The following is a 25,847-nucleotide window of genomic DNA, read 5'->3' on the forward strand; positions in this document are numbered from 1 at the left end:
ATGACAGTGTCTAGCAGACACCGCAACCATATTAAACCCTTTTCCGCCCGGTCGACTCGTCGACCAGGCAGAAAAGAGGCAGACGGTCTTCCTGTCCGCCGCGGTACCCCCCCGCCATACTGATATGGCGGGGGGTAATTGGCATGCGGGCGGTGTAGTATGGCGGGCGGATCGCCACCGCCGTTTGGGTGGTTGCGATCCGCCCGCCATACTAATAGACCCCCTAAGTATGCCCAAACTTTATGGTGTGCGCGTCACTGAAATATACACACCATTAATCAAATTTAGACAATTAAGTTACCGCTCACAGCCTACCTAAATTACTGTATCTATTCAATAATATTCCGATCCAGCCTCCGCCAGAAGTTTTTCGCAGGATCTCCACTATGGTTCTTCGCTTGATCTGGGCGGGTAAACAAGCCCGGACCTTACTGCGCGCTCTCACACTGCCTTACTCGCAGGGAGGGTTTAGGGTTCCGGATTTTTTCCTTTATTATCTATGTGCACAGGCGCAATATGCACATGTTTGGTATCATCCAATCCCATATCTTACACATGCGGCGATTGAAGAAGGAGACGCACACCGACTCCACTGAGGGCTATCCTAACCCACCAGAGGCCCCCGCTGCACAACCGCGATATCAATACTATTGATACGACAAATAATGCTTGGCGAACTATGGGTAGAAAAGCACGTAAGTTGCCATTGTACGCTCCGGCGTTGCCAATACACCATCACCCTGAGCTATCTGTTACCCAGGAAGAAGTGGGCATGGGACTGCTTAGGCAGGTGGGCTTTGATACCATGGGAGATTTATACGAAAATGGGGTCTTCAAACCACTTGTAGAGTTGTCATTTATTCATAATCAAACGTTACTATTCCAATTCACGTATCACCGGCTACAGGGAGCGCTGAAGGCGTTATACCCGACACACCCTGCGGAGCCACCGCAGCTGACCGCTTTACAGTTACTGATCACGACCCCCACTGCTAAGCGACTGGTTTCCAGACTATATGCAACCCTACAGGAAGACATAGCGGGCAATACACATAAAGCGATGGGCAAATGGAGTAGTGACCTAGGAGATCCGCTAACAGTGGAGGAATGGACCACTGCTTGCTCTCTTACTGGTGTGTTGACACCAAATGGAAATCTGCGTATGCTACACTACAAATACCTCCACCTGTCCTATTACACTCCAGCAAGGCTTTGTAGATATGGTCTGCGGACAGACTCCTAATGTTGTTGCTGTAATGCGGAGGTTGCAGATTTCATACATCTGGCAGGGTATTGCGATGCAGTGGCTGGGTACTGGGCAAGAGTGATATAGATGGTGGGAACAATGGTGGGCGTAAATATTGCATGCACTATTCGTACATGTCTGCTGGGACTGCTGCCTGAAATACGGGCAAATAAGCGAAAGTTCTGTGTGGTTGCATTGCTCCTGGCCAAGCGGAGATTATCGTTATGCTGGGGCAGCAAGAGAGCTCCAAAGGTTAAGCAATGGATTCAAGACTTGACGTATTGCAAAGACACCTTGCAAACTTATGAGGAGGAACTACCAATGGGTTCTAAACCTAGAGACTACTGGCAATATTTGGTTCAATACTTACAAACGTACCAGGTTGACTAACTATGATTAACAGTTGCACTGTACATGATGTGATTTCTAGTAACATGGTTAAATTATCAACAATGGATGAAGGATGTTGTTGTACCATGGCCTGTAAGTTGCCTATATGTTGACTCTGTATGTTTTCTATTGTTGAAATATGCTAATAAAAAATAAAAAATTAAAAAGTTACCGCTCACAGGTGTGCGCTTCACTGAATGCGCATTGCAGACGGATGCGGCCGGGACAAGCCGCAACAAAACGTGTATGTTGATTAAGATGGCATCAGCATCACATAACATGCGTACAGAAGCTTCCCAGAAGGGCGCTTAGAGCCTTGTCAGAGCAACCAGCATGATGATGCTCCAGTCACGAGCTGGCCACAGTTGGGGACATGATAACGAGTTGCTTAGCTACCAGTTGTACGTAGAGCTCATGCACAAACCTCTTACACTGCCTCTCATGCTGATTGCTCGTCAGACTCCCAAATTTCTTCCGCTTTTACAGCAATGCGACCTCACATCATGGCCCCTCGATTCACGGCTCACAAATCCGGTTTGCACCAGCTCCCTTTCTGTGCTTGCTCTCCGCTCGGAACGCCATCGGCGCTGGTAGGATGCAGCATGCTAGTTTCACGTGTGGCCACCAAAACAACTTCTAGTTCCACTCGTTGCCACTTGTAGAAACTCCAAGACAGGGTAATGCAGGTAAGTAGGTATTCTTTATTGGAGTAAGCAGGTACATCCTACATCTTTGATAGCCGCCTTCAACTGCTACCCACACCCCATCATTCTAGAATCTGTACAGAACCTGTGGCATCCTCTTACCAAGGAACCGGTAACTAGGATACCACACCTCTGGGTAATTATTGGGGTGGGGGAAGTGGAATTGGTTACAGTATTCAGCCTGAAACTCAACATTTGGTGTTAGAGTATTCAAATGTCAACATTTTATGTAAAGTGAAATCAAGTCAAACTTGAAGCAGAGATAAATTACAGATTATACCTGGAGGGATTGCGCAGGAAAAACATGGGTTATAAGTGCAAATATCAGTCCCTCAGAACCTGAAGTCAGTCACAGTTTCCTCCATGTTCCAGGAGTAATGTTTTTGAACTGTATTTCGTTGTATTTAAACTAAAAGCTAAATAGTTTGCAAGGCATTGAAGGTAGGCTTGTGGAGTGACAATAAAGATGGTGGAAGAAAGTGTTGTGAATGTAATCACTTTGAACCCCTCTTTATAGAGCCATTAGCGTCTTTTTCAGTCAAGTCTTGGCTGTGAGTTGATGTCAAAGTTGGGCCTTCAAATAACCTCCAAAACCCACTCCATCATTTCACATAAATTAGCATGCTGCAAGCAGTTTTAGGGTGCCAGAATTGCCAATAGCATGTTGTCAGCCGTAGATTTTCAAAAAGTATGAATACAATTTTCTAATAGTTAAATATGTTCAGATTTGCGAGATAGTTAAATTTCTTGTGAAACAACTTCAACTGTTCGTGGCAATTTAGTCAACAGCACATTGCATTTATTTTCACATGTAATATTGTAATGGTTGATGGGGTTAAAAAAATCCTGCTTTCAAAGTGCTTCTGGCTAAAATATCAGGACTGGTGAAAGTGCCACACTTACTACTTGGGGCCATTTATCAGCTTGGTATGGTACTGTGGCAAAATAAAAGTCGAGAACAAACATCAGTTTTTGTCAAAATATCTTTCTTTGACGCTCTCGTTTATGTATCTAATATTTTTACAATTCCACTTATGTGGTTTATTGTAAAAGGTTAGCTGAAACATTGATTTTTGAAATTTCTTTTAATATGTCCTGCAGCCCTTTTATCTCCCTTTTACTAGCCTTACTATGTTTTACTCTGATTATTTTTATTGGGATGAACTGAAAAGCACCACTGGCAGTTTTGTTTATATTTTTTGGAAGGAGTGCCCTCGCTACTCTTTTATTGAATATATGTGAGAAATTGTTTTTGGGGAGTTCTGGTTTTACACGAGAGCGCACAGCATTAAAACGTTTGCAGACCATAGCTGTGTACTCCATATATTCACCCCCCAATCCCTAAATGCATCTAGTCTTAACACACAACTCTGAGCCAAGGAAGAAGCACTCTTTGCTGTAAATATGCTGGATATGGCGCTCACCAATTTAAATGCTTGCTGCTGATAACAGTGGGTCACACGGGCAGGGCCTAGTAAGCTACCATTCTTTTTTTTTTTTTTTTTTTTTTTTTTTTTTTTTTAAATGCAGCAAATTTTGATAATGGTAGCAGCATTTAGAAAGGGAAGAACTGTGGGTAAAGTCATGATATAGTCCAGCACTCCCTCGCTGAGTAAGTGGCTTGCAAATAGGTTATAAAGCCTGGAATCTCCCTCTCACCCATAGTGTAAATCAAGGCATTCTTTAAATCCTTGTGGCCTACGGAGCAGGAGAATCTCAGATGCTGTGTCTACTTCTGATATTGCCTTGGGTATACAAGAGTGGAAGCACAAACACAAAGCTGCTCAAAAGAACACCCCATTTACTATTAACGTGAGGTAATATCTTTGTTACAGGATATCAGCGTAAAGGCAGAGGAAACTGGGATCATCAAAGTAAAAGATACCCGTAATGGGGCAGAGGAGTAGGACATTGACATGGGATAGAGGTTGGAGGATGGGCAGGAGCCAGGGACACAGGCTGTGAGTGGGTATATGAAAAGGAACAAAGGCGCATAGGGCATCATGGAGGTGAGAGACTTAAAGCGATAGATGAGGAGGGATGGAATAGTCTGGGAGAATGAGTATCATGGAGGCAGAGAATGCGCAGCATGATGACCGCAATAAACTTTAGATTTTCCCCTCTCCTTTCTTTTTTTCAAATAACCATCTCCTTCCTTTACAAACTCTGCATGTCTCCTATCTCAGAGTATTTAGCCTAATTGTGTGTCAGGAAAGTGCCCACACATCATTTTGTGATCACAACCACTCAGTTGAAGCCATATGTCGGCACCCAACAGTACCTAATCCACACTAGACTATTTATTCATCCCATCAACCATTTGCATGAACCCATATATCCTCAACTAATGGTCACACTTAACTACTTTTAATTTAATCTACCATAAAGAAACTAGAGTGAATGCATGGAAATGTTCCTTGGGAGCACAAGGCTAATGCCAATAACCACTGGATTAGTCACTAACCTTTGGTTCCTGAACAGCATGCTACTGGCTGTAAATCGCTTCAATGCCTCGTTAAGGGTAGTAAGTGCTATATAAAAGCAACTTTAATACAAAACAGTAAAGCCATATATGGTCTTCACGTCTAGTGTCTCAACTATCAACTCATATATGGTTATTGTCGCTGTTAAGTTAAGGCCACATCAAATTTCTTGGTCATCTTGAACACAAGGTAAAATATAGGCTAAATGCATTTTAAACATCTCCGAGTTGCTGCCGGTTTTTAGGTCGAGCCTAGGCAGCGGCAGCGCTTGTGCTGCTCTGCGAGGTATGCTGTATTGAGGTATGGAATAGAAGCTCCGCCCATTTCTCTCCCATCTTATTGATTGGCTCCTGTTACTCTCCTTTCGAAATCGTTACTTATCATGTATGAATAGGCGTAGTAGTCCCTCCTTGGTACCGCCTTGTCTGCATTTGTAACCTCCCGTAAGGACTGGACTTTTTACTTATGTTGTTACACGGTCTGCTTTATGTAGTTGGTGAGCACTGTCTTCCCAATTCCACCTATAAAGTCGCAGCACGCCGCCCGCTTTTATATTGTTATTAGTAATGTACTTATTTAATTTACAGCGCGGTCCGCTTAAACTATAGCGGCCGCGCGTATTTATTTATAGCGCGGTCCACTTTCACTTTAGCGGCCGTGCTACAGAACCTTTCTTTAACTATTTTTTTTTTTTTTGTGTGAAAGCTCCCCATACCACACTTTCACGTAAATATTGTCCGCGCCCTTTTCTTTTGACGCTGCTCACTGTAACCTGAATGCGGAGAGCAGCATCTAAAGAAAGGGGCACAGCCATGTTAAACTTAAAAGTACATGTCCAACCTTTTAAATACACTGCACCCTTCCATCTGGGCTGTTCAGGGCCTACCATACGGCTGACTTAAATCTATTAAAAGGAAGGTTTGGGCATGGCAAAAGGGTTTAATTTGTCCGATAGAAATGGCAGACCAAGCCAAGGATGTCAGACCAAACAAGCTGCTCTTTTGTTATTTTATTTAGAAAGTTTTTTTTAAGTGCCGTGGTTAGCCTTAATGTGATTTTGGGGCACTAACCTAGGTTATACAGGAACATAGGAGTGGAAGTGGTGGCAGTGGAGACTGATCAGATATGTGACGGGTAGGTGAATCTGATGTACTTCGTCATGACCTGTATTAGGTGCCTAGTGTGCACATTGCAAGCAACACAAATAAAATACATACTTAGGGCTTGAATATGAGTTTGGTGGTGCGGGAGGGACCGTCACATCGGCCTCCCACTCCACAAAACTCGTGTGCACACCGTCTGCCAGATTACGAGTTGCCTCGTGTCTGGTGGGATTTTTTGGGCGGTCACATCGCGGTGATTCTGAAAATGGGCACCGCAATGGGAACCCCCAAAACAGTTCCTGCATGGCATGGACTACAAAGTCCGTGCTGTGCAGGAACAGCGGTACATGCATTCAGGGGGGCACATGTTGTGTCCCCCTAAATGCATCCCCATGCACATGGCGGCCCCCTTTGTTTCAGGGCTGCCAGCCTTTTCATGGAGTAAAGACCTCCATAACACAGCTGGCAGTCTTGAAACTCGCAGTTCCCTAGTGGTTGCTGCTGTGCAATGGCGGTCTTTCCCCCAAACGTTGTAATTGGGCACTCGGACTGCCGGTGTGGCGGTGGCTGAACCGCCACCTCTGTGCCCCGCTATTCTGGCGAAGAGTCGTAATTAGGCCCTTTGTCTTCTGGCAAATCACAAATTTCCTCTGATTTATAAAAAATGTCAATGGGTTTGCTAACATCGCACTCAACGTGGTCCTGCAGAACATTTGAGATGTAACCTAGTTAGTTCAGATGAATTAGATAATTTTAGGTGTGCTAGATAAAGAACTACCTTGTTTGCGTTAATTTGGGGGTTCTGGTGCTTCAATTCCATGTTTATCAGATAATTTTTCATTGAATGAAATTTTTCGGTGATGCAAAAAAAACATGGTCATATCCACGGTAACCGAAAAACACGATCATACCCATGGTAACCTGCACTGTAAAAAAAAAAAAAGTAGTATAAAAATAATAAGTAAAATTAAACACAAAAGTAGCTTATGCACACACCATAATCAATTTTACTATTTCAGCTTCATTATCAAAACATCCAACTTATTTCGTTTTTCTTGATTTTCCATTCTGTCATTTGTGCCGCATTTTTCACTTACTTGCACTGAGAGGAGTATTACGTCTTTGGTTTGTACTTCCATTTAAAGCTTTATGTAGGCATCTTACATCTCTGTATCCAGATATGTCGGACTGTAAGAGGATGCCACCAAATTAAGTTCTTAACACCGACCAAGTTTGAGTGCCCCTTATTCCATGTGGTCCTACACCAGACTCAAGCCCTCTGCCCCAATAATCAACCCAGTTCCCTTATTTATTTATTTATTTTGCTTATCTTCAAGAGGCAGATAATGGGCATTGGCTCTTATTTCTATGTCTCTTGTTCCTGAATGGGCTGTTTTTTCTTGTGATCCTTAATTCTTATTGGCTTGCCACTTCTTCCTGATATGTATTTGCAATCCAATCCATGTACTCACGGCAGTATTTTCTTTTTGGTGTCCGATCCACACAAGTTTTGCAGGTGTTATTTAGGTAATTCCTGTATGTTGAGTCCTTCCAGAGTCTTCATCACATGGGCACGCATCTGAGTTCGCTAGGGCTCAGACACCAGTCTATGTCAAATGGTTTGTACTGACTTGAATAGCTGAACCCCCTGTGAAGGTTAGCAAGCCCCCTGCCATATCCCTTACACCACAGTTTGTGCCATAAATATGGGTGCATCAGAATGATCTGGAAGCCACTTGAATTAGTTTCTCCTCGTTGACATGTTCCTCAAGGAAATTCTGGCATAGTTTCTGGTGGTTGTGCACCAAAGTGGATCGATTAGCATCCGCAGATATTCAAGATACTTACTTAGATATCCCAATGAAGAACAAGCATTAACAATGCAATAGGTCTCGCCTTTCATTAAGTTAAAGCCATTTGCTTTTCTATGTAATACCATTAGCCAAGCAAATGGCTTTAACTTAATCAAAGGCGAGACCTATTGCATTTTCAATGCTTGTTTATGGTATATGCAGCGACCGAGGGGGGAACCATTGGGCAACGGGTGCCTCTGGGAGATAATTGTGCTACTCTATGGAACAAAAGGTTGTGTGTTCATCGCATGTATGTTATCGCTGTATCGGCGCTGGACGTAGGACACAGAATCCTTGCTATGTAGGATAATGCAACGCAACCGTGAGCCAGGGCTGCTCCAAGAGCTCTTCATAGGCAGCTGGGCGCAGATCCTGAGCGCTGCCCTCTTCAATGCTTGGGCCGTGGTTCTGCCACTCGGAAAGGCTCAAGAGCTCCAGGTGAGAAGATAGCTACAGTGTAAGGCCACATACTCCTGTAGAGGGGATTGTTTCCCTTATCTAGACCTTACGAAATACATGTGGCAATGAAAATGGGTGGGTGGGTGGGTGGATGGGTGGGTGGGTGGGTGGGTGGGTGGATGGGTGGATGGGTGGATGGATGGATGAATGGATGCATAGACGGACGGGTGGATGGATGGATAGATGGATTGACAGGTGGATATATGGATGGATGGACTGACAAATGGATGAGTGGATGGATGGACTGACGGGTGAATGGGTGGATGGATTGAATGAATGAATGGGTGGATGGATGGATAAGTCGATGGGTAGATAGGTGGATGGATGGATAGACGTGGGTGGGTTTATGGATGGGTGGTAGGACTGACAGGTGGATGATATACTGACGGATATGTGGGTGGACGGATGGATGGATAATTGAATGGTGGATTGATAGATAGATGGGTGGATGGACGTGGGTGGCTTGATGGATGGATGGACGGAGGGACTGACGGACGGACGGATGGATGGATGGATGGATGGATTAGGTCGGATGATTGTTTTTAGCTTAATTTATTAATTTATAATGCAGACATAAGCACCAGGAGAACCTAGCTTCAACGCACAGAACAAATAAAGCCAAAAGAACAACGACAACAACTCACAATATAAGCATCAAGCAGAATGCCACCAAGAATGTAGCGTTGATTCATTTTGGAGTCAGCCCTCACTCTGGCAACCTTGGCTCCCCGCGGAGGTTTTTTTTTTGTGTCCGTAACTAAACACGAACATTCATCTTTGCTGCCAGAAAGCAGCTGTACTTGTCGCAAAATGAAAAGGAGGAACACAGCGCACTATTCCAGTATTGCAAGGTGTGATCTGGTGCAAATGAACATTCAGCGCAGTTTTCCACTACTCTAGCAGTCTGTTTAATCCAGTCTCTGTACTTTTGTAGATATGATCTGAAGATCTGAAAATGTATAATTCTCTTATTGCTTTTGGGAAATAGCCGAAGCCAGGTCTTCCTGAAGGTGACAGCATGAAATGGGGCAACGTGAGGGATATTTTAATCTCTCTTTGCTGAGGTATTCAAGAAATGTCATATAATTTGGGTAAAACTGTAAATAAGCATTACCAGTCTGTAGGGATGGCGGTAACCTTCTGGGAAGACTCCAACATAAAGAGAGAGGTGGTGGAAAGCATGCAGAATACTGTGGCAATGATGTTGTGACTATGGAATAGATTTCTAGGTGGGAGGCTGACATAATGACATTTTGTCTGTGTGTGGGGGTGAAGGCTGAGTGGGCATGCCACACTGGATCGCAGCACCACCCAAGCTCTGCTGATCATGGTTTTCCTGAGAAATCTCTTCTACGTCATCTCCGCCCCCTAAACCTGTGCAAACCCAGTAGATGTTAGCAATCTTTGACAAAAATAAAATAGAAGCAGCTCCACACGTGCAGTACATCTGCTCGCCACGCCTGCAGCCACCAGCGGCTCTGGATTGATTTATCACCTTGCTTGAAGGGGGAAGTGAACATTTCGAACGGGAAAGGGAGGCGCCAGACAGCAGCAATTGCAAGCCTTCTTACTAAACGGCTCCCAGCCTCAAAGGGGGTCAGATGCCTCAGCGAGGAAGGGAAACACCCGCTCACAAAAAATACAAGACTGAGGCGCAAAAGTGAAAGCAGGCTGGCTGGCGAGTGGTGTGCGATGTGCGCGCACTATGATGAGAGAGGAAAGCCATATGTGCGCGTAACCGCACGCTCGTCGCCAGTGCATGCGCCAGTGGGCTGAAGCGCTTCCCCAAAAGTGGATTGCATGGAGGCACGATGCACGTGATTGTGCGCGCGCTCCCCATGCAATCCACTTTTGGGAGCCCCTTACTAGAGTCTCGCATAGCGATTGCTATGCAATAGCTAGGCGAGACCTAAAAAGCAGAACCTTCAATTTATCTTGGAGGGCAACATTATCAGTATAAGTCAATGGATGACCTAAGTCTACTCTGCTTTTATCCTTTTTATTCAGTTTGCATATCTTATTTGCCAACCAATGGATGATGTGGAAGTTGGGAGACACTATGGCATACATCCCCTGCAAAACCGTCTTCCATGGGGTGGGTGGCCATGGGCATAATCCATGGCATAAATCTGGTGGTTGGCATTTATCACACATGAGGCCAAGCTGTGCCGTGCAGGTGAGTGAAATGTTACTCGGAGGACTGTAGAGATGATTTCACCTACAAGCAACTTTGGCAGTGGCAAGGAAAATGTTCTGCTCGGTTTGATCAAGTTGTGTTAAGTCGCCCTCAGGATTTGGAATCATAGGGAAATTAGCGGGTCTTTTTTAAGCGAGAGGGAGTGTGTTTCTTCTTGATCCTGCGTTTTGAATTAGTGACATATTTTCTACTCGCTGCTTACTGGAGTTCTCCATCCTCTACTGTTCTAGTTTGCTGTGTTCCTCTAATCCTTCCAAAAGAAGGCCGTTGTTGGTTTCTCAAGGAAACAAGGTCACAGTGCATGCAGAAACACCATTGTACTTTATTATATCAATGGGGTTAACATGTAATTTGGTAAGTGTGGAAGGTGATATTTCACACTGAATGGATTGAAGAAGTTATGTTCCCTCAAGCTAAGTATCAGTCAGTGTCAAAGCAATGGTGGGCAAAGCCAGCTTGCTTAAAGACCTTTCTGGTCAGTGAATCAAGGGGCGGTCTATAAACAAAGCATTGGCAAAGCCAATAGGTCTCAACTATGCAAGAGCTATTGGCTTTTCCAATGTGCTTTAGTCATGTTGTAAACCAGTGTGGCTACTGTTCAGAATGGCTAAAATGTAGTGACGGAGTGGAGTGGAGTGGAGTGGAGTGGAGTGGAGTGGAGTGGAGTGGAGTGGAGTGGAGTGGAGTGGAGTGAGTATTGTCGAGTGGAGTGTCATAGTGTCATGGGGTAGAGTAGACTGTTGTAGATTGGAGGGGATGGAGTGTTGTGGAGTGGCTTGCCATAGAGTGGTGTAGAGTGGACAAGTGTAGACCGTAGGGGCATAGAGTTGCATAGAGTGGGGTGGCAGAGTACAGTGGTGTAGAGTGGAGTACAATGCAGTAGTGTGTCAGAAAGGAGTGGAGTGACTTAGAGGGGAGTAAAATGGCGTAAATGGGTTGCAATGGAGTAGAGCGGAGTGACACAGAGTTGTGTAGAGGGGCATAGAGTGGAGTGGCATAGAGGTGGATTATTATGTTGTGGAGTAGCATGTTGTGAAGTGACATAGAGTGTCGTAAAGCAGAGTGTCGTAAAGTGGACCGTCTTAAAATAGAGTGTCAGAGTGGTTAGGCTATAGTGGCGTAGAGTGGAGTAGCATATGGCAGAGGGTTGTGGAGGGGCATGCAGAGGCACAGAGTTGCATAGAGTGGAGTGGCATAGAGTGAAGTAAAGTGCAGCAGAGTAGAGAGGATAGTTGTATAGTGGAGTAAAGTGCTGTAGAGTGGAGAGGTGTAGAGGGGAGTAGATTGTGGTAGAGTGGAATGTCGTGGAGTCCCGTAGCATGGGGTGGAGTAAAGTGGCATAGGTTAGAGTAGAGAGGCGTAGAGTGGAGCGGTATGGAGTCTCGTAGAGTGAAAAAAAGTAAAATGGCATGGAGTGATGTAGATTGGAGGGGCGTAAAGTGGAGTGGAGTAAAGTGTCATAGAATGGAGTGTCCGAGTGAAATAGTGTCATAGAATGGAGGGGCGTAGAGTGAATTGTTGTGGTTGTGGAGTGGAGTGGCATTGAGTGTCGTAGAGTAGAGGAGCATAGAATGGCATAGAGTAGAGTATAGCTGCATGGAGTGGCGTAGAGTGGAGTATGCATGGTATGGTAATGCAAAATATTTTCAATTGAAATGACCATACAATTTTACTGATAAAACTATGCAGTGCACAAATGATTGTGTAAAAAAGCGCATCTTCTAGTGTATTTAATGTTTTGATCATATTAAAATATTTGTTTCAAGCACACTTCTGAATTACAAAATAGTGTGAAATTTGTGCTTTCCTAATTCTGATATAGTCTGAAATCTTTGCACAGTTCATTTACAGACATTTACATTTTGTTGTTTGCTAGAAAAGAGCCTTTCCTTTCATGCCCCCAGATTGTCAGATAAATCCTCTTACTTTGAAGTCGGAGAAAGAAAAGTAAACCCAAGCTCCCTCAGAAGACAGAGCCTGACATTTACCTCTGTCTTTGAATGCATAGCAAATGTGACAAGATGAGAACAAAATGTATACCGATCCCTAATCAGCAATGCCCGAGACACTATCAGATCCCTACGGGAGACAGTGGCCTGTGGCCTGGGACCCCTCGAAGACGAGGATTGGAGAGAAGCATTGGTCTCTCACATTGCTTCCCAAAACTGCATCATACAGCTGTGGTAACTACATAGAGTTTACTACACCAGGAAGAGGCTCTGTGGGAGGGGGGCCGACTGCGGCCGCAGTCTACCTGTGCTGCTATTTGGGTGGGGCGACCTCTTGATGATAAATTTGTAGGGCGCGACAAATACCCTGGGGTGTCTAGGCGCTGCCTTCAATGCAATCAGTACAGAGGAAGTAAGACAAACCAAGACCAGCCAAGTCTTGAGGACCTTCCTGAATTTAAAGAGACCGTTCTCAATTTTCAACATGATAGTCAAGGAGTTCCAAAGGCTGGCCGTTGTGGCTGTCAAGCTCTTACCGCCCCATCTCACCGTGGTGATTCTAGGAGCAGTTAGGTTTCTCAATTCGGCCGATCTAATGGCTCTAGCAGGAGTGTAGGGTTTAAGAAATTTCGTCAGCTGTAATTGCCTCATTTTGTTAAGAGATTTAAAAGCGATACATAATGATTTAAATTGTATCCTCTTAGCCACCGGAAGCCAGGGGAGTCTAATGAAAGCTGAGAAGACTGAGTCAAATTTGGGGATGCCCAAAAACAATCTTGCTGCTGCGTTCTGGGCAGTTTGGAGTTTGTTAATGCTATGCCGTGGAACACTAGAGAAGAGGGCATTGCAGTTGTCGAGTCTTGAGGAAATCAACACTAAAAGCACCATCTTCCTTAAATCCATAGGTATTACCTGGAGGATTTTCCTAAAACTTTCAGGATGAAGGATGCAGAAGTGGCAGCATTGATTTGTGTTCCAAAGGATAACTTGGAGTCAAACAGAATGCCTACATTTTTGGCTTTAGGTACTGGCTTGGGCAGCGGGCCCAATTGGTCAGTCCACTACCTGTTAGTCCAAAAGGAAGGATTGTTCCCCAGCAGCAGTCTTCGAGAAATTCAATTTCAGACAGTTGTCTACCGTCCACTTTGCAACGTGGCTCATACAGTTGCAGAACCTGGTAGCCGTCTGGCTGGCAGAGCTGCTCACCGAGACGATAATCTGTGTGTCGTCCGCATACAACACGAGGGCGAAGCCATAGCTTCTCTCTAGACTAGCCAGTGGGGTGACGTAAAGATTAAAATGTGTTGGGCTAAGGGAAGAGCCCTGGGGAACCCAACAAGGCAGCACAAAGGGGGGTGACACCATGTTCCCCATAGCCACCTCCTGAGACCGCTCAGACAGGAAGGAGCTTAACAGGGAGAATGCCTTACCCCTGATCCTGATGGTGCACAACCGGTCCCGCAGCAGCCCATCATTGACCGTATCAAAGGCTGCTGACAGGTCCAGTAGGATCAGCGCTGCATTCCCCCCAGTGTCCAGAGTCAGCCTGAGCTCCTCTGTTGCCGTGATGAGAGCCAACTCTGTGCTGTGCTGAGCGCGAAATCCGAATTGGGAGGGATCCAGGATGTCATTATCTTTGAAAGCATAGAGTTCAGTGTTTATTGCTTTTTCAGTTACTTTTGCGGGGAATGGAAGTCTTGAGATTTGTCTGTAATTGAGTGGCTCCTTGACATCCAGATTAGGTTTCTTTATAAATGGAAGTATGGAGGCTTTCTTCCAATCTATTGGAAAGTGTCCTGTTGTAAGCATTAAGTTAAAAATCTGTTAAAAGAATGGCTATAATTTCTGGCGAGATATGCAGAATTTTGGGGGGGTATGGGTCTAATGGAGAGCCAGATTTGGTAGCAGCAATGAGTATGGAGGTTTGTTGGATTGACAGTGTATTAAAATAGGAAAGGGTCGGGTCTGGTTCAAGGGGAACTAGTACACTATCAGATAGAACTGATTGAGTCTTGTCAACCTCAATCGGTGATTGAGCCGGACGTTTATCTTGCTGCACAGATAAGTCAAAGACCGACTTGACCTTGTGTTGGAAGCATTCTGCTAGTGCATTGCAGAATTCTTGACTAATACTAGTGTTAGGCACAGATGGCAACTTTACAAGATTCGTAACTGCAGTGAACAGGGCTATAGGGCATCTATCGGCTGCCAGAATTTTCTCCGAGAAGTAAGTAGCCTTTTCTCTGATGATCAGTTTCTGGTAGGTTAGGAGAGATGCCTTGTATTTCAATGGGGTAGTTGCGTTATCATCAAGTCTCCACTTTGTCCCAGATTTGTGACATTGTTGCTTCTGAGCTTTCAATGTGTCATTAAATCATGGTTCTGACGGAGTTCTCCTGAATTGTTGACATAGTTTGGGGGGCGCAAGTAGTGTCAAAGCCGCATCAAGCCAGAAATGGTATTGCGTTGCGGCTTGATCGGAATTCATAGACCGTTTTGGCAGTGTTTTTAAAAGAGCAGTGGTTAGAGAACAAGCCTCTACTTTCTTCCAGGGGCGACTAACATAGTGTTCTCTGGGGGCTTTTAAACAATTTTTTTGCGGCCGTGTTATATCAAATATGATAGCCTTATGATCTGACCAAATCAGGGGCAAAACTCCAGTCCAATTTAGCAGGGGGATGTCTGAGGAGATACCATCTAAACAGTGTCCAGCATTATGTGTTGGGCCCTTAACAAATTGACACATCCCTGCACTGTCCATTAGGTCTAAGAGTAATTTGGTATCGGGATCGTCAAATTTTTCTAGATGGAAATTAAAATCCCCTAGCATCTTGCACACAGTCTGGAGTTGCACTGTCTTGGCACTCTTCCGGACTGGAGTTTTTGACTGGAGGGAGAGCTGGGGCAGGCGCTGCCAAGGACCCCAAGGTGCGTCTTGTTCTTGATCTCCAATGACCTAGTCGGAAACAGATGTATACGGGTCCTGCTGTGGCTGGCCCTGGTTAAAGCCAAATGCGCAATCACAAAAGCTTGGAAAAATGCAATTGCTCCTCCACTGGAAAGGTGAGAGGTTTCTCTCAGGAGTACTATAAAATCTGGGAGAGATGGGCGGCCTATCGTGAGATACACCTAGAGCCATGCTCCAGACAAAGTGAGTCACACGAAGCCGAAATCAGAGCCTTCACTGCATAACTATACTTCACGGGGGAATGAGAGACATGGGCGATGTGGGACAGTACACAGTGTGTTTCAAACGTACTGTGGTATTACCAGTGGGTGTTTTGTTAGTGTTTCTTGTTAGACCATCCATATCTGCGGATAAGAACATTGTTATTGTTGCTCACCTGAATGTCTATCAATCTGTATGTCATTACTACCTTGGTGGCCGGATTTTGATGTATGTTTTACTTGTTGAAAGAGAGTGAATAAAAAGTCTTGGAAAAACTATTAGAAAAAAATATAAAAGACCTGTTTACAGAAAGTGAGTACCCATGGGTTAATACTGTTGACAGGCTATGCCCCACGTGGGGACAAAGACATGCTGGACAGACTAAAACAAAAAAAGCCACCTTATAGAAAACAAGCAAATGTGAGTTACAGACCACAAAGCCAATCGTAAACAGTGGGAGGAATGCATTCCTATGGCAGCTTTTCGAATGCCCCCAAGAGTTCTTTAGCCGCTTGACAACTGCACTGTCTGATAGGCTTCAACCTAATAAGAGGAACCCCGATAGAGCAATGCAGAGTATGCGAACAAGGGATCTCGCTGCATCGGTATGTGGATGGTAACAGTAGGCTTTCTCCCCAGAGAGGTGAAATTCTTACTGTCCCTTTTCCTGGTATATTCATTGAGCAACTTGAGACAGTTAAGTAAACTTGCAATAAAAGAAATTGAGAGCTTACCATACCCCATGTTTGCTTCTCTTGCTTCTTGCAAGAATGGACCCCCTCAGGCAGACATTGTTGTCTCCTGGCTTCTCCAGAGGAAGATGGAGTTTCAAAAACGTCTGCTTGAGGTGTGAGAAAAGAAGCATCTCTTCTCAAGCATTGGCAAAGCCAATAGGTCTGGCATCATCTGCAAGCCTTTTAGCAATTCTTGTTTTGTAATTGCTTTTGTAAAACGTTATTGTTTGGAAAGCTACCAGGTATGTGTCAGTGTGAACAGAACATTGACTAAAGGCAAAAAAAAAAGTTTTGGTCTCTTAAAAACACATATTTACATAGTACTTCCTGACACGGCACTGTAGGGAACTACTTTGCAAGTGGATGTGCTTCTGGTAAAAGGGCACCATAACTCATAGTGAGTCAGCCAATGGCTGAACTGGGGTCACACATTTCTTGCGAGGGGGTTGGAGGAAAATGTGAATGACACAATCGCAGACCAATAGATGAAGTGTGGCTGAAAACCCCTATAAGTAACTGTCATACACATCATTTTAGTAAAGTGAAAAGGTTTTAGCTAACACAGACCTAAAAAAGCCAACTGTTGTTGTATTAGCTGCCAGCCTCTTGCTGGAAAGAAAGTTGGAAAGCAGGAAAAAGGAAGGAAAGAAAGAAGTCAAGAAAGAAAGAATGCAAGCATAAGAAAGAAATATATGAAGCCACGTAAGAAAGAAGGAAGGCAAGAAAGAATGTAGGCAAGTAAGAAGACTAGATAGAAGGAAAGAAAGAAAGAAAGAACAAAGGATAGGAAGACAGAATGAAGGAAAAAAGGATCAAAACACAACGGAAGAAATGGAATAAAAGCAGGAAAGAGAAAAGAAAAAGAAAGGAAGCAAGAAAATAGGAAAGCAAAAGAAAGAAGGTAAGAGAAGGAAGGAACAAAAGCAGGAGAGGAGGAATGAATGCAAAAAACAAGGAAAGAAGGAATTAAAGCAAAGAAGAAGAAAAGAGGGAAAAAAGCAAGAGAGAAAGAATGCAAGAAAAAAGGAATTAATGAATAAAGGAAAGAATGAATGAAACAGTGAAAACAGTAAAGAAGGAATAAAAAAGAATAAAATGAAAGAAGGAATTAATAAAATAAAGTAGGAAAGCGAAAGAAAGAAGAAAGGAAATAATGGAAAGTGCTACAAGTGCTGCAATTTAACATGCTAAACGTTGGTTATCTTCCTGGGTAAAGTTCATTAAAGAACCATTGGTGAAATAGAGCCCAGAATGAACGTGTGCTGAAGAATTGCCTGTTTATGAATTTACCTGTATAATATCAAAACTTTGACAAATTAATACAGAACAGTTTCAAATACCAGCAGCCTGATAAAGGAAACTCCAAAAGGAAACCACAACAGCATTAGCCAGAGACGGGAAGTTATAAAGTGTGGAATGCGACCTGCGCCATCATCCGGTATAAAGAGTCCTTCTGTCACATCGAACACTAAACTCAAAGGGAACATCAAAGTAATAAATTAGAAACAACAAGCATTTGCAATGCAATAGGTCTCGCAGTTACATGAGTTAAAGCTATTGGCATTGTAAATGACAATGCCTTTTATTTATGTTTTTAAAACGAAAACAAATATAAAAGGCATTGTTATTTGCAATGTCAATAGCTCAAACTTGCGTAAATGCGAGACCTATTGCATTGCAAATGCTTGTTTAACTCTGCAGCAGTACCACCCTTTGCTGCCTTCGATTTAACTTCAAAGAGACTCGTTATAGTTATTTCACAGTCTCATAATTTCAGAACTGACGCATTTTCAATATGCTGTATAACGAAGCGAAAGTTGTTGCTTATTTAGCTTGTGCACCTAACAACTATTGGCAAAGCCAATAGTCCTGGCTTGCTGTAGGTGTATTGTTACTTGTTGTATTATTGATCTGGATGCAGTCACAGAAGCAGCAAATTTACCAGTTGGGCGGCACACTATGCTAAGCACAGATTTTTTAGTTTATGTGCTTTTAAGCCACGCCCTTAATTACACCGGCCACGTCCCTTTGAGAGACCCCCTAGTTTTCGCATCCCACGTAAAGCCCTGTCTGCAGCTAAAAGGGAGCCGGTAGCAAATGTGTTTAGTATCATTTTCGCAGACCTTTTTGGTCAGTGCTGTGCATGCATGGGTTAGCTTACATGCCACACTGCATGGACTAACACATGGAGACAGGATGCCCAAATACCCCGACTGCTCCAAAATTCTAGAAAATATTAAAATGAACCATCTTTATAATTTTAAGTTATGTAAAACATAGCTCTGATACGGAGGCATTTATGTGTGTTTTCATTGGAAATGTCTTTCATTGACATCAACACTTCTCACATTTTCCAAGTTAACGTTCCTTGTTTCCCCTCTTCAGTGACAGGAATTCCGTAAAATCAGGCTGCACTTTTATAAAAGCGTAGACTCAGCGCTGATTTCCAATTGCTGGCGAAGCCCTTACATACCACTTGATGTTTCCCCCGCCGCGACGCGCTCTGCTGCCCTGTTTATTAATGATTAGAAATCTGCAGTTTGTCAAACCGTCTTTTCCCAATCATCCGAGATAAATGGCCCTTGACTTTAATGGTGCTGTAGATTTAAGCACCTACTGGCCGTCCTGAACTTACTCACACATTAATTTGCCCAATGTAATTTTGTTTCCCCTCTCCCCGTTTCCCTAATTGCTAAATTAATTACCTCCGTCTTGCTTTTCGTTTTCTTTCACCAGCCGATACCGCTGCTGAAACAAACAAGCAACGCTTTGGTTCACTGTAAGAGCCTGGGGACAGGTGCGAAATTAACAGGGATGAAAGGGAGTGCACATTTCCTGTCCCCCTTCAGAGGAGACGCCAGAGAGGAGACGCCATGCGCGTGCACATCGCTTGTCCGTGCGCGCACATGGTTTGTCTCCCTTCCGAAACCAGACCGACAACAATTGGCTCGCCAAGGCGAAATCAGCGCATACGCTGCATTCGCTAGGCGAGACCTAAAAACATTAGCACTGATAGGAAGGAACTAGCTTGTATGGGGATGTGCTTCTTGTGAAAGAGCAAAATGCAGTCACTCAAAGTGAAGCTATCCAGTCACTGAAGTGGGCTGACTCAGTGACTGGATATGCTGTAGTGGGAGGAAGCAAAATGTGAATGACACACAAACCGACCAAAGGATGAAGATGGCTTGCTGAAAGCCCATTTAAGTAAGTATGTTGTACATGTATGTATATATATATATATATAAATTATTTTAGATCAAAAGGTCTTGGCTAACGCCAGACCTAAAAATCAAAGGTAATAATAAATAATGCAGAACAACCAGGAGGCTGCTGAGATACAGGCACAACACTTGGGTTGCTTTAATGCCAATGAAGAGATTTTCATTACTTGTTTTTGTGCTGGGTTGATCTTTTTTATTTTACTATGCAATCAGCATGTAGTTTATAGACTATTCTGCATTAACCATTTCTCACGCAGCAGTAACATCGCTCTCTGCAAATTCAACTTGGAGGTTAAGTACGATTTCTTGATTGGAATACTCTTTTATTCGACTTTTGGGTATCTGTTTATTTTAAAATGTAGCTTAATAGATGGATGCGTAGTACAGTATTTGTTTCAAGCTGGCCCGCAAAAGCAACCTTTGCGTGAAATGTTTGTGTGTTTGGATTTAAAGAGATTCAAATAAATGGCAACTAACATTACATTTTTTTAACTGACAGCTTGGGAACTGGGGCTGGTGTATAGCAAACCTGCTTTGCCAAATCGTTTGCAATGTTTACTTGTACTACTATGTAAATTATTAATCTTTCAGTTCCTGCTGAATATTTCTGCCTTTTCTATGGGAGAGGAATGTATCTGTGTCCTACCTGCTGCTGGTGCCTTCTGACATCTTTTGCTTTTCTTCTCCTTTTGCCGTTGAATGATGCATCTTGTCATTTCCCCACAGAAAAGGCTCAATTGAATCTGCAATTTGCCTTTTTATCTCAGAAGTACTCTTTGTATCTGCTGCACTTGATCAGCTATGCAGTGTCACATAGTCACCTACAAGCAGTTGCTGACCTTTCTGCACCTTCTCACTAAGGAGCATGATTGATATGCAAGTCGATACAATTTCTTCCTCTTTAAAGGGGAACTCCGGCTTCTCTATACTTTAGAGCCACTTAAAGGGGATCAGGGATAAAAGACCTGTGAGCCTGTGGGCTGGAGATCTCAGCATCTCCTGTTTTAAAAACAAACACATGTTCTGCTGAATGAAGGTGCTGGAAGACTGTCAATGGCCACACTACCTCTACTTCCCTCTTGTGACAGCCAGTCCCTTTTCAGCATTTGTATATGGCTCGAGGTGAAAATGAAACTTCATAGGAAATTTAAAAAGCATATTCCTGTAAGTGGTCTTGAATGTTAAATTTGTTGTGTGCTGTAATGCAATACATATAGAAGGTGGTGGAACACCGGTCACAGTCAAAACACTTCGACACTAATCCAGGTTGTTTAAAATAAGTAGTGAATTGTTCGACATATAACTAAAGGAAGTCATTTCAAGGATACAAAGAGGAAAGCAAAAACAGTATGAGCACAAGGTGCTGAATTGTGTGGATAATAGTGTCATCTAGCTATAGAATTGTTAATTGTGCGAAAGTAAGCAGGTTATTTAGGTCTGGTTTATCGTTTACTCTTATTAGACTGTTTGAAGAAGTCATAGTGGTCAAGGTCTGGAATAAAGGTGTTTTACACGTTGGCATGTTTTATATAACGGCCCGAAGCACAGGAAAAAGAGTTTTAACTGAAAGGGGTACCTTTTCTTTGGTATGCTTTAAAGGGAAGAGCTGGTGATAATATTGCATTCTAGTTCCTTGAAAGAAGAGCAATGAGGTTGGCCTGCCTACTCTTGCACAAAAAATTAGGTAGAACGTGATCACAGCCTAATGTTTCAGAAATCTTCATACCCTAAGAAGGTCCAAATTATTCTCCTTTTTATATTTATCATCAGCATCTCACATAATTGGTATGCTTTACAAATTACAAATGCTGTTCACATTAACTTCAACAGTTTCCTAACCAGTCTTCCAAGATGTGTTGTTTAAATAAGTAATATGCTATCAGTGTGATATACTGGTACTTGATGTGCATAAAGAGTCTCCTAATAGAACTTTTAAGCTATTATTGTGGAATTATCTTACTTTTAAACATAAATGCCAATTGAGGGTTACATCCCTGACCTGCTTGGGGCACACCTTATCGAAACTGGGGACCCATCTCTAAATTATTTGAGTGAAGGCTTTTTTTAATGCTCCATTCCAAATAGACAAGTACTTTGTTTTAGGAGGCCTTCCGGTAATGCACCTTCTTTGGGCAATTTGGAAAAACAAGAGGTTCAAGAATATGTGGATGATGGGCACCTTCGTATAAGGGTAGCAAAGGGGTTGGTTTTGGTCGGAAACAGTGATTGATGTTGAGGATCAATGAAGCATTGCAAGCTTGTGCTTAAATTAAGAAACACAGTTACGCTATAATTGACACCTTTAAGCGTAACAGAGCATCAATTAGACCTACTGTTTTTTAATATAATTGGTGGATTAACAATACTTTGTTCAGCTCTGGGGTATGATCTGGTCGTCTTAGAATGTCATATTAAAGTGACAAGGTGTTTGAATTGTGACAAGTAGTGGTTTCATATTTGTGAACATAAGGTTACCAGAAGAATTAATAATGATGTTGACGCACAAGTCCCCTCAAAAGATATAAACACTTTTTTGTGCGAATTTGCAATATACATCCATTGACTCCTAAATAGCTTTGCAGACTAATGGGTTGATGGAATGAACTAAATTTCTATTTTCAGTTGTCGTTAACCATTATATTGCAAAATGGAAGATGCACACATTATTTTTGCATGTTTTAGTTTGCATGTGTCAAAACGTTAAAGGCAGACACACTGTGGGCTTGATTCACAAAGGTAAACTTACACTTTTGTGTGAGTTTGCGATTGTTTGCTATTCACAAAGGTAATTAACTAGTAGTATATTTACAACTGTGGAGTCTCCTCACATAAAAATATAGGAATGTCCTATTTTATTAAGATACTACTAGCAAAATACATTTGTGAACAACTACAATTCACAAAAGCACATAAAAGTGTAATTTTACCTTTGCGAATCAGGCCATTTGCCTTTCAGAAGCATCAATTTGGTCTGATATATCACTAAGTCAACGAGTCACTGTCAGTTGTGTAAGAAGGCGGTCCCATCTCCCTTCATTGAGCTCAAAACATGATCACGAGGAAATGTTAACAGGTGCTTTTGAAATATACATTCATCTCTGCTGGGTGACCTATGCATATGTGTCCACATCTACAATGAGGAATAGGCCAACAGAAAATCGTTCAGTGCCTTGGGAGCATGGCAGCTGTGCTTCAATTGTTAAAATTGGATGCTCAAGTCTACTTGGGTTAAACTTGTGCCAGGGCACAAGAACAGAAAATTGGACCTACTACGAGAGTGCTTCCAACACCCTGCGGCTGTCTAACGTGAAATTAATTGCTATTTCCTGGCTCTCATCATGCTAGAGTCCAGGCGGTACCACAAAGCTTAATTATTTCAAAAAGCATTGTAAGTAAGATGCAGATTATAATCGGTATACTTTACAAAACACCTTGAACATAATTTCAGTTTCCAAACAAGCCAATGGCAAAAGGGAGCAAACCCACAGCTCATTCTCTGTATTTTTTCGTAGCAAATGGTCTTAGTTACAACAGGCTTAATGTTCAGCTGAAACGGGACTCTGGTAAAGATACCAAATATGGGGGCATGACACCTAAAACCACTGCAACTGCAGCTATGAAATGAAGGTAATCTGTAATCTAAACAGATGAAACAAGTTGGCAGAAGCTGGGTTATTCTGAAACTTGGCTTGTCTCGCTTCTAGAGTGAAAAATGTAGATGTTTGGTGACTTGGTGAGATTGTTGTGACTGAGATCAATTCTGCTTCGAAAACACACCTGCATTTGGTGGTGAATGATCAACTTTTAGGAGCAATGTAGTTGAAAAGGCAGAGCCAGTAATGGGCTAACTCCTAGAGATGCGTTCTGTAATATCATTAATTGAGCTTACTTTGAGTTGAAACATCAGACAGTGTGTGCATGCTCTAATAAGAATAAAATGGCCGTTGGATGATTTGTGAGGGTTTATTTGTTTGTTTTGTGGTTTAAGAACAGAAGCGGGTTTGTAAGTTTACTGAATAAGGCTTAAATTTGGAATTTTGGATAAAGAAGAATTGGGTTGTAGATCTCTGTGCACGTATTGGAGCACATAACCTCTGTGGAAATGGGAAATGAGATATAAGGATTATCTGCATTGGTCATACGCTCTTAGTTGATGGGTTGCTCACCCGTTTCTGAGCCCACTTTCACACATGTTTGAAAACCATAAATAAATGTTTTAAAAAAATATGCTTATTAGTTTGCAGGAAGTGACCTTCCTAGCTGCCTTAAAAGCCACTAAGATGGTTCAAGAGAATTCCTTGCCATATTGATTTCATACACGTAAAGGAGAGTTGGTGTGGCCAAGCAACAGGCTTCAGTTGCATCTTAAAGGGCTTCAATCTCTTACTATAAAGTTCTGGACATTTCATCACTTACACGGCTAAAATGAATGCAAATTAAGAAAGCCCCTTTAAGCTGACATTCTTTCCTGGATTTTCTTTTTTTTTTTTAAGAGGAACATGCTTCCAAAGAGGCATGAACCTAATGACTTCACACGATGAGAATAATCTCATATTAGCTTGTGGTGAAATATAAATGACTCGCATTGTTCATGTTATTCGTTGCTTTTCATGTAATTTACCACTCTTCAAGAATTCGTATTTGCTCTCTTTCTTTTACTTTTCCTATAACCCCGCCCCTAAATAAAAGGGACTTACTCATTTCTATCTTTCCTATGAACTGTCATTTGGTTCAACTGTTGTTTTCATTTTGGAAATGGTGTTCAAATTTGGAAATCTATTTTTAACCCCAAACTCCAAGCTTGGACCGCATATATCAAGAGTAAAAAAGTTGTGATGGTTAGAGATCTGGTGTTCTTCTCTATTGTCACTCTTGATTAATAACCAATAACATTGTCATCGAGGACAGTACTTATAATCCACTTTAATTCAAGCTGTTCAGTGATGAAGAAGTGCTGCAGTGCTCCTCTGTGTTCTAGTCCTTATTAGTGGGGAAATGCTTCTGATCCCTGTTCCATGCTGAATGCCCCCAGATTGTTAAAAGCTTTTTACTTTGTTTCTCACCCTCTGCCCTTTCAACACTGTTTCTTCTTCCCAAGCTCTTGAGGTACACCATGGATAAGTATGACCTGGAGAGAGTGCGGATCATAGCCAGCGACAACCTCTGGCAGCCTATTTCTCTATGCATGCTGCAAGATCCCGAACTCCTTGAGGTGATCGATGTCATAGGGTAGGACTTACTTTCCTTTTAAACCCTGGGTTACTTTGTCTTGTGAATATTGGAAGCCATTACAGTGGACAAGTCGGGTAGCTTGATGTGCTGGCTCCAGATTTCAAGGTTTCTTTCGCCCTAATATGCAATACATTTCCATGCTTCTATACGGCTGTGCTTTTGACGGATGCACGTAAGAATTTTTCTTTTTCTTTTTTTCACAATTGTGTCCGTGTTGCACAACTAGAGATAAAGTGAACCTTTCTTTGTAGAAATAGAAATAGGTTTGCATGTGGCAGTGGCAAACACTTTTATTGTTGTAAGTAATGTAAAAGCAGACCCAAGAAGACCTGGTGTCCCTTTAAGTAGCTGAATTAGAATTGCTAGAGTAATGTTTTAGCGTATGGATGCAATCCTATTGAGTGGATGGGACCCTCTTTATGACAGTGGAGTACATGCCGATCTCATTACTAAACAACAGGGCAAAACTTGTGGGGCGTTTATTATTAAATTGGTTGAAAGAGTGGGCAGGTGAAAACAATATTCTAATGCAATCACAGTATGACTTCCAGAGTGGTAGGGGCACTATAGATCAGTGCCTCAATTTATCCCTAATTACTGGGAAATATACTAGAGTGAAGCCCGGACAGATTTTTATGGCGTTTATGGATTTAAGCCAAGTGTTTGATTGTGTAATCCACTCAAAACTCTGGGAAATAATGAAGAAGTTGGGTGGATTTGGCAGTAATCTGTTTTATCCCACATATGTATTCCAACGCCTCTGCTCGTGTTAGATTTGGTTAAGAGGGAGAGTTAACATGCCCATTTAAGGTTGAAAGAGGTGTTAGACAGGGGTGTGTCCTTGCCCCCTTTTTATTCCCTATATGTATACAAATGGAGTTGAGGCAGTCCTTCTAGGAATAACCCCAGATGTCCCAAAATTTGACTCCACTGCTATACCCATTTTAGAATACGCAGATGATGCAGTTTTAATTGCAAGAACAGGTGTGGCCCTTCAATGTTTAATAACGGCCTGCGTTGCATTCATGTCTTCACTGGGACTGGAGGTGAACGTATCAAAGTCTTTTGTCCTTATTACAGGGACTCCATCTTCAAGAATATCCCAGA

General features: G+C 42.7%; 1 protein-coding gene across 2 annotated transcripts in view; it reads left to right on the forward strand.

Annotated features, from left to right (window-relative positions):
* GALC (galactosylceramidase) overlaps nt 1-25,847 on the forward strand; it is a 201,053-nt gene that overhangs the window by 86,347 nt on the left and 88,859 nt on the right. Inside the window, exon 7 of one of the 2 annotated variants that reach the window (XM_085626587.1) lies at nt 24,607-24,737. The exons of the other annotated variant lie outside the window; for it this stretch is intronic. Within the exon in view, the coding sequence (XP_085482713.1) occupies nt 24,607-24,737 (131 nt within the window). The remainder of the gene's footprint in view (nt 1-24,606; nt 24,738-25,847) is intronic. 2 annotated transcript variants of the gene reach the window in all.

This window comes from Triturus cristatus, chromosome 9, assembly GCF_964204655.1.
Source record: "Triturus cristatus chromosome 9, aTriCri1.1, whole genome shotgun sequence".
In the NCBI taxonomy this organism is placed as follows: domain Eukaryota; kingdom Metazoa; phylum Chordata; class Amphibia; order Caudata; family Salamandridae; genus Triturus; species Triturus cristatus.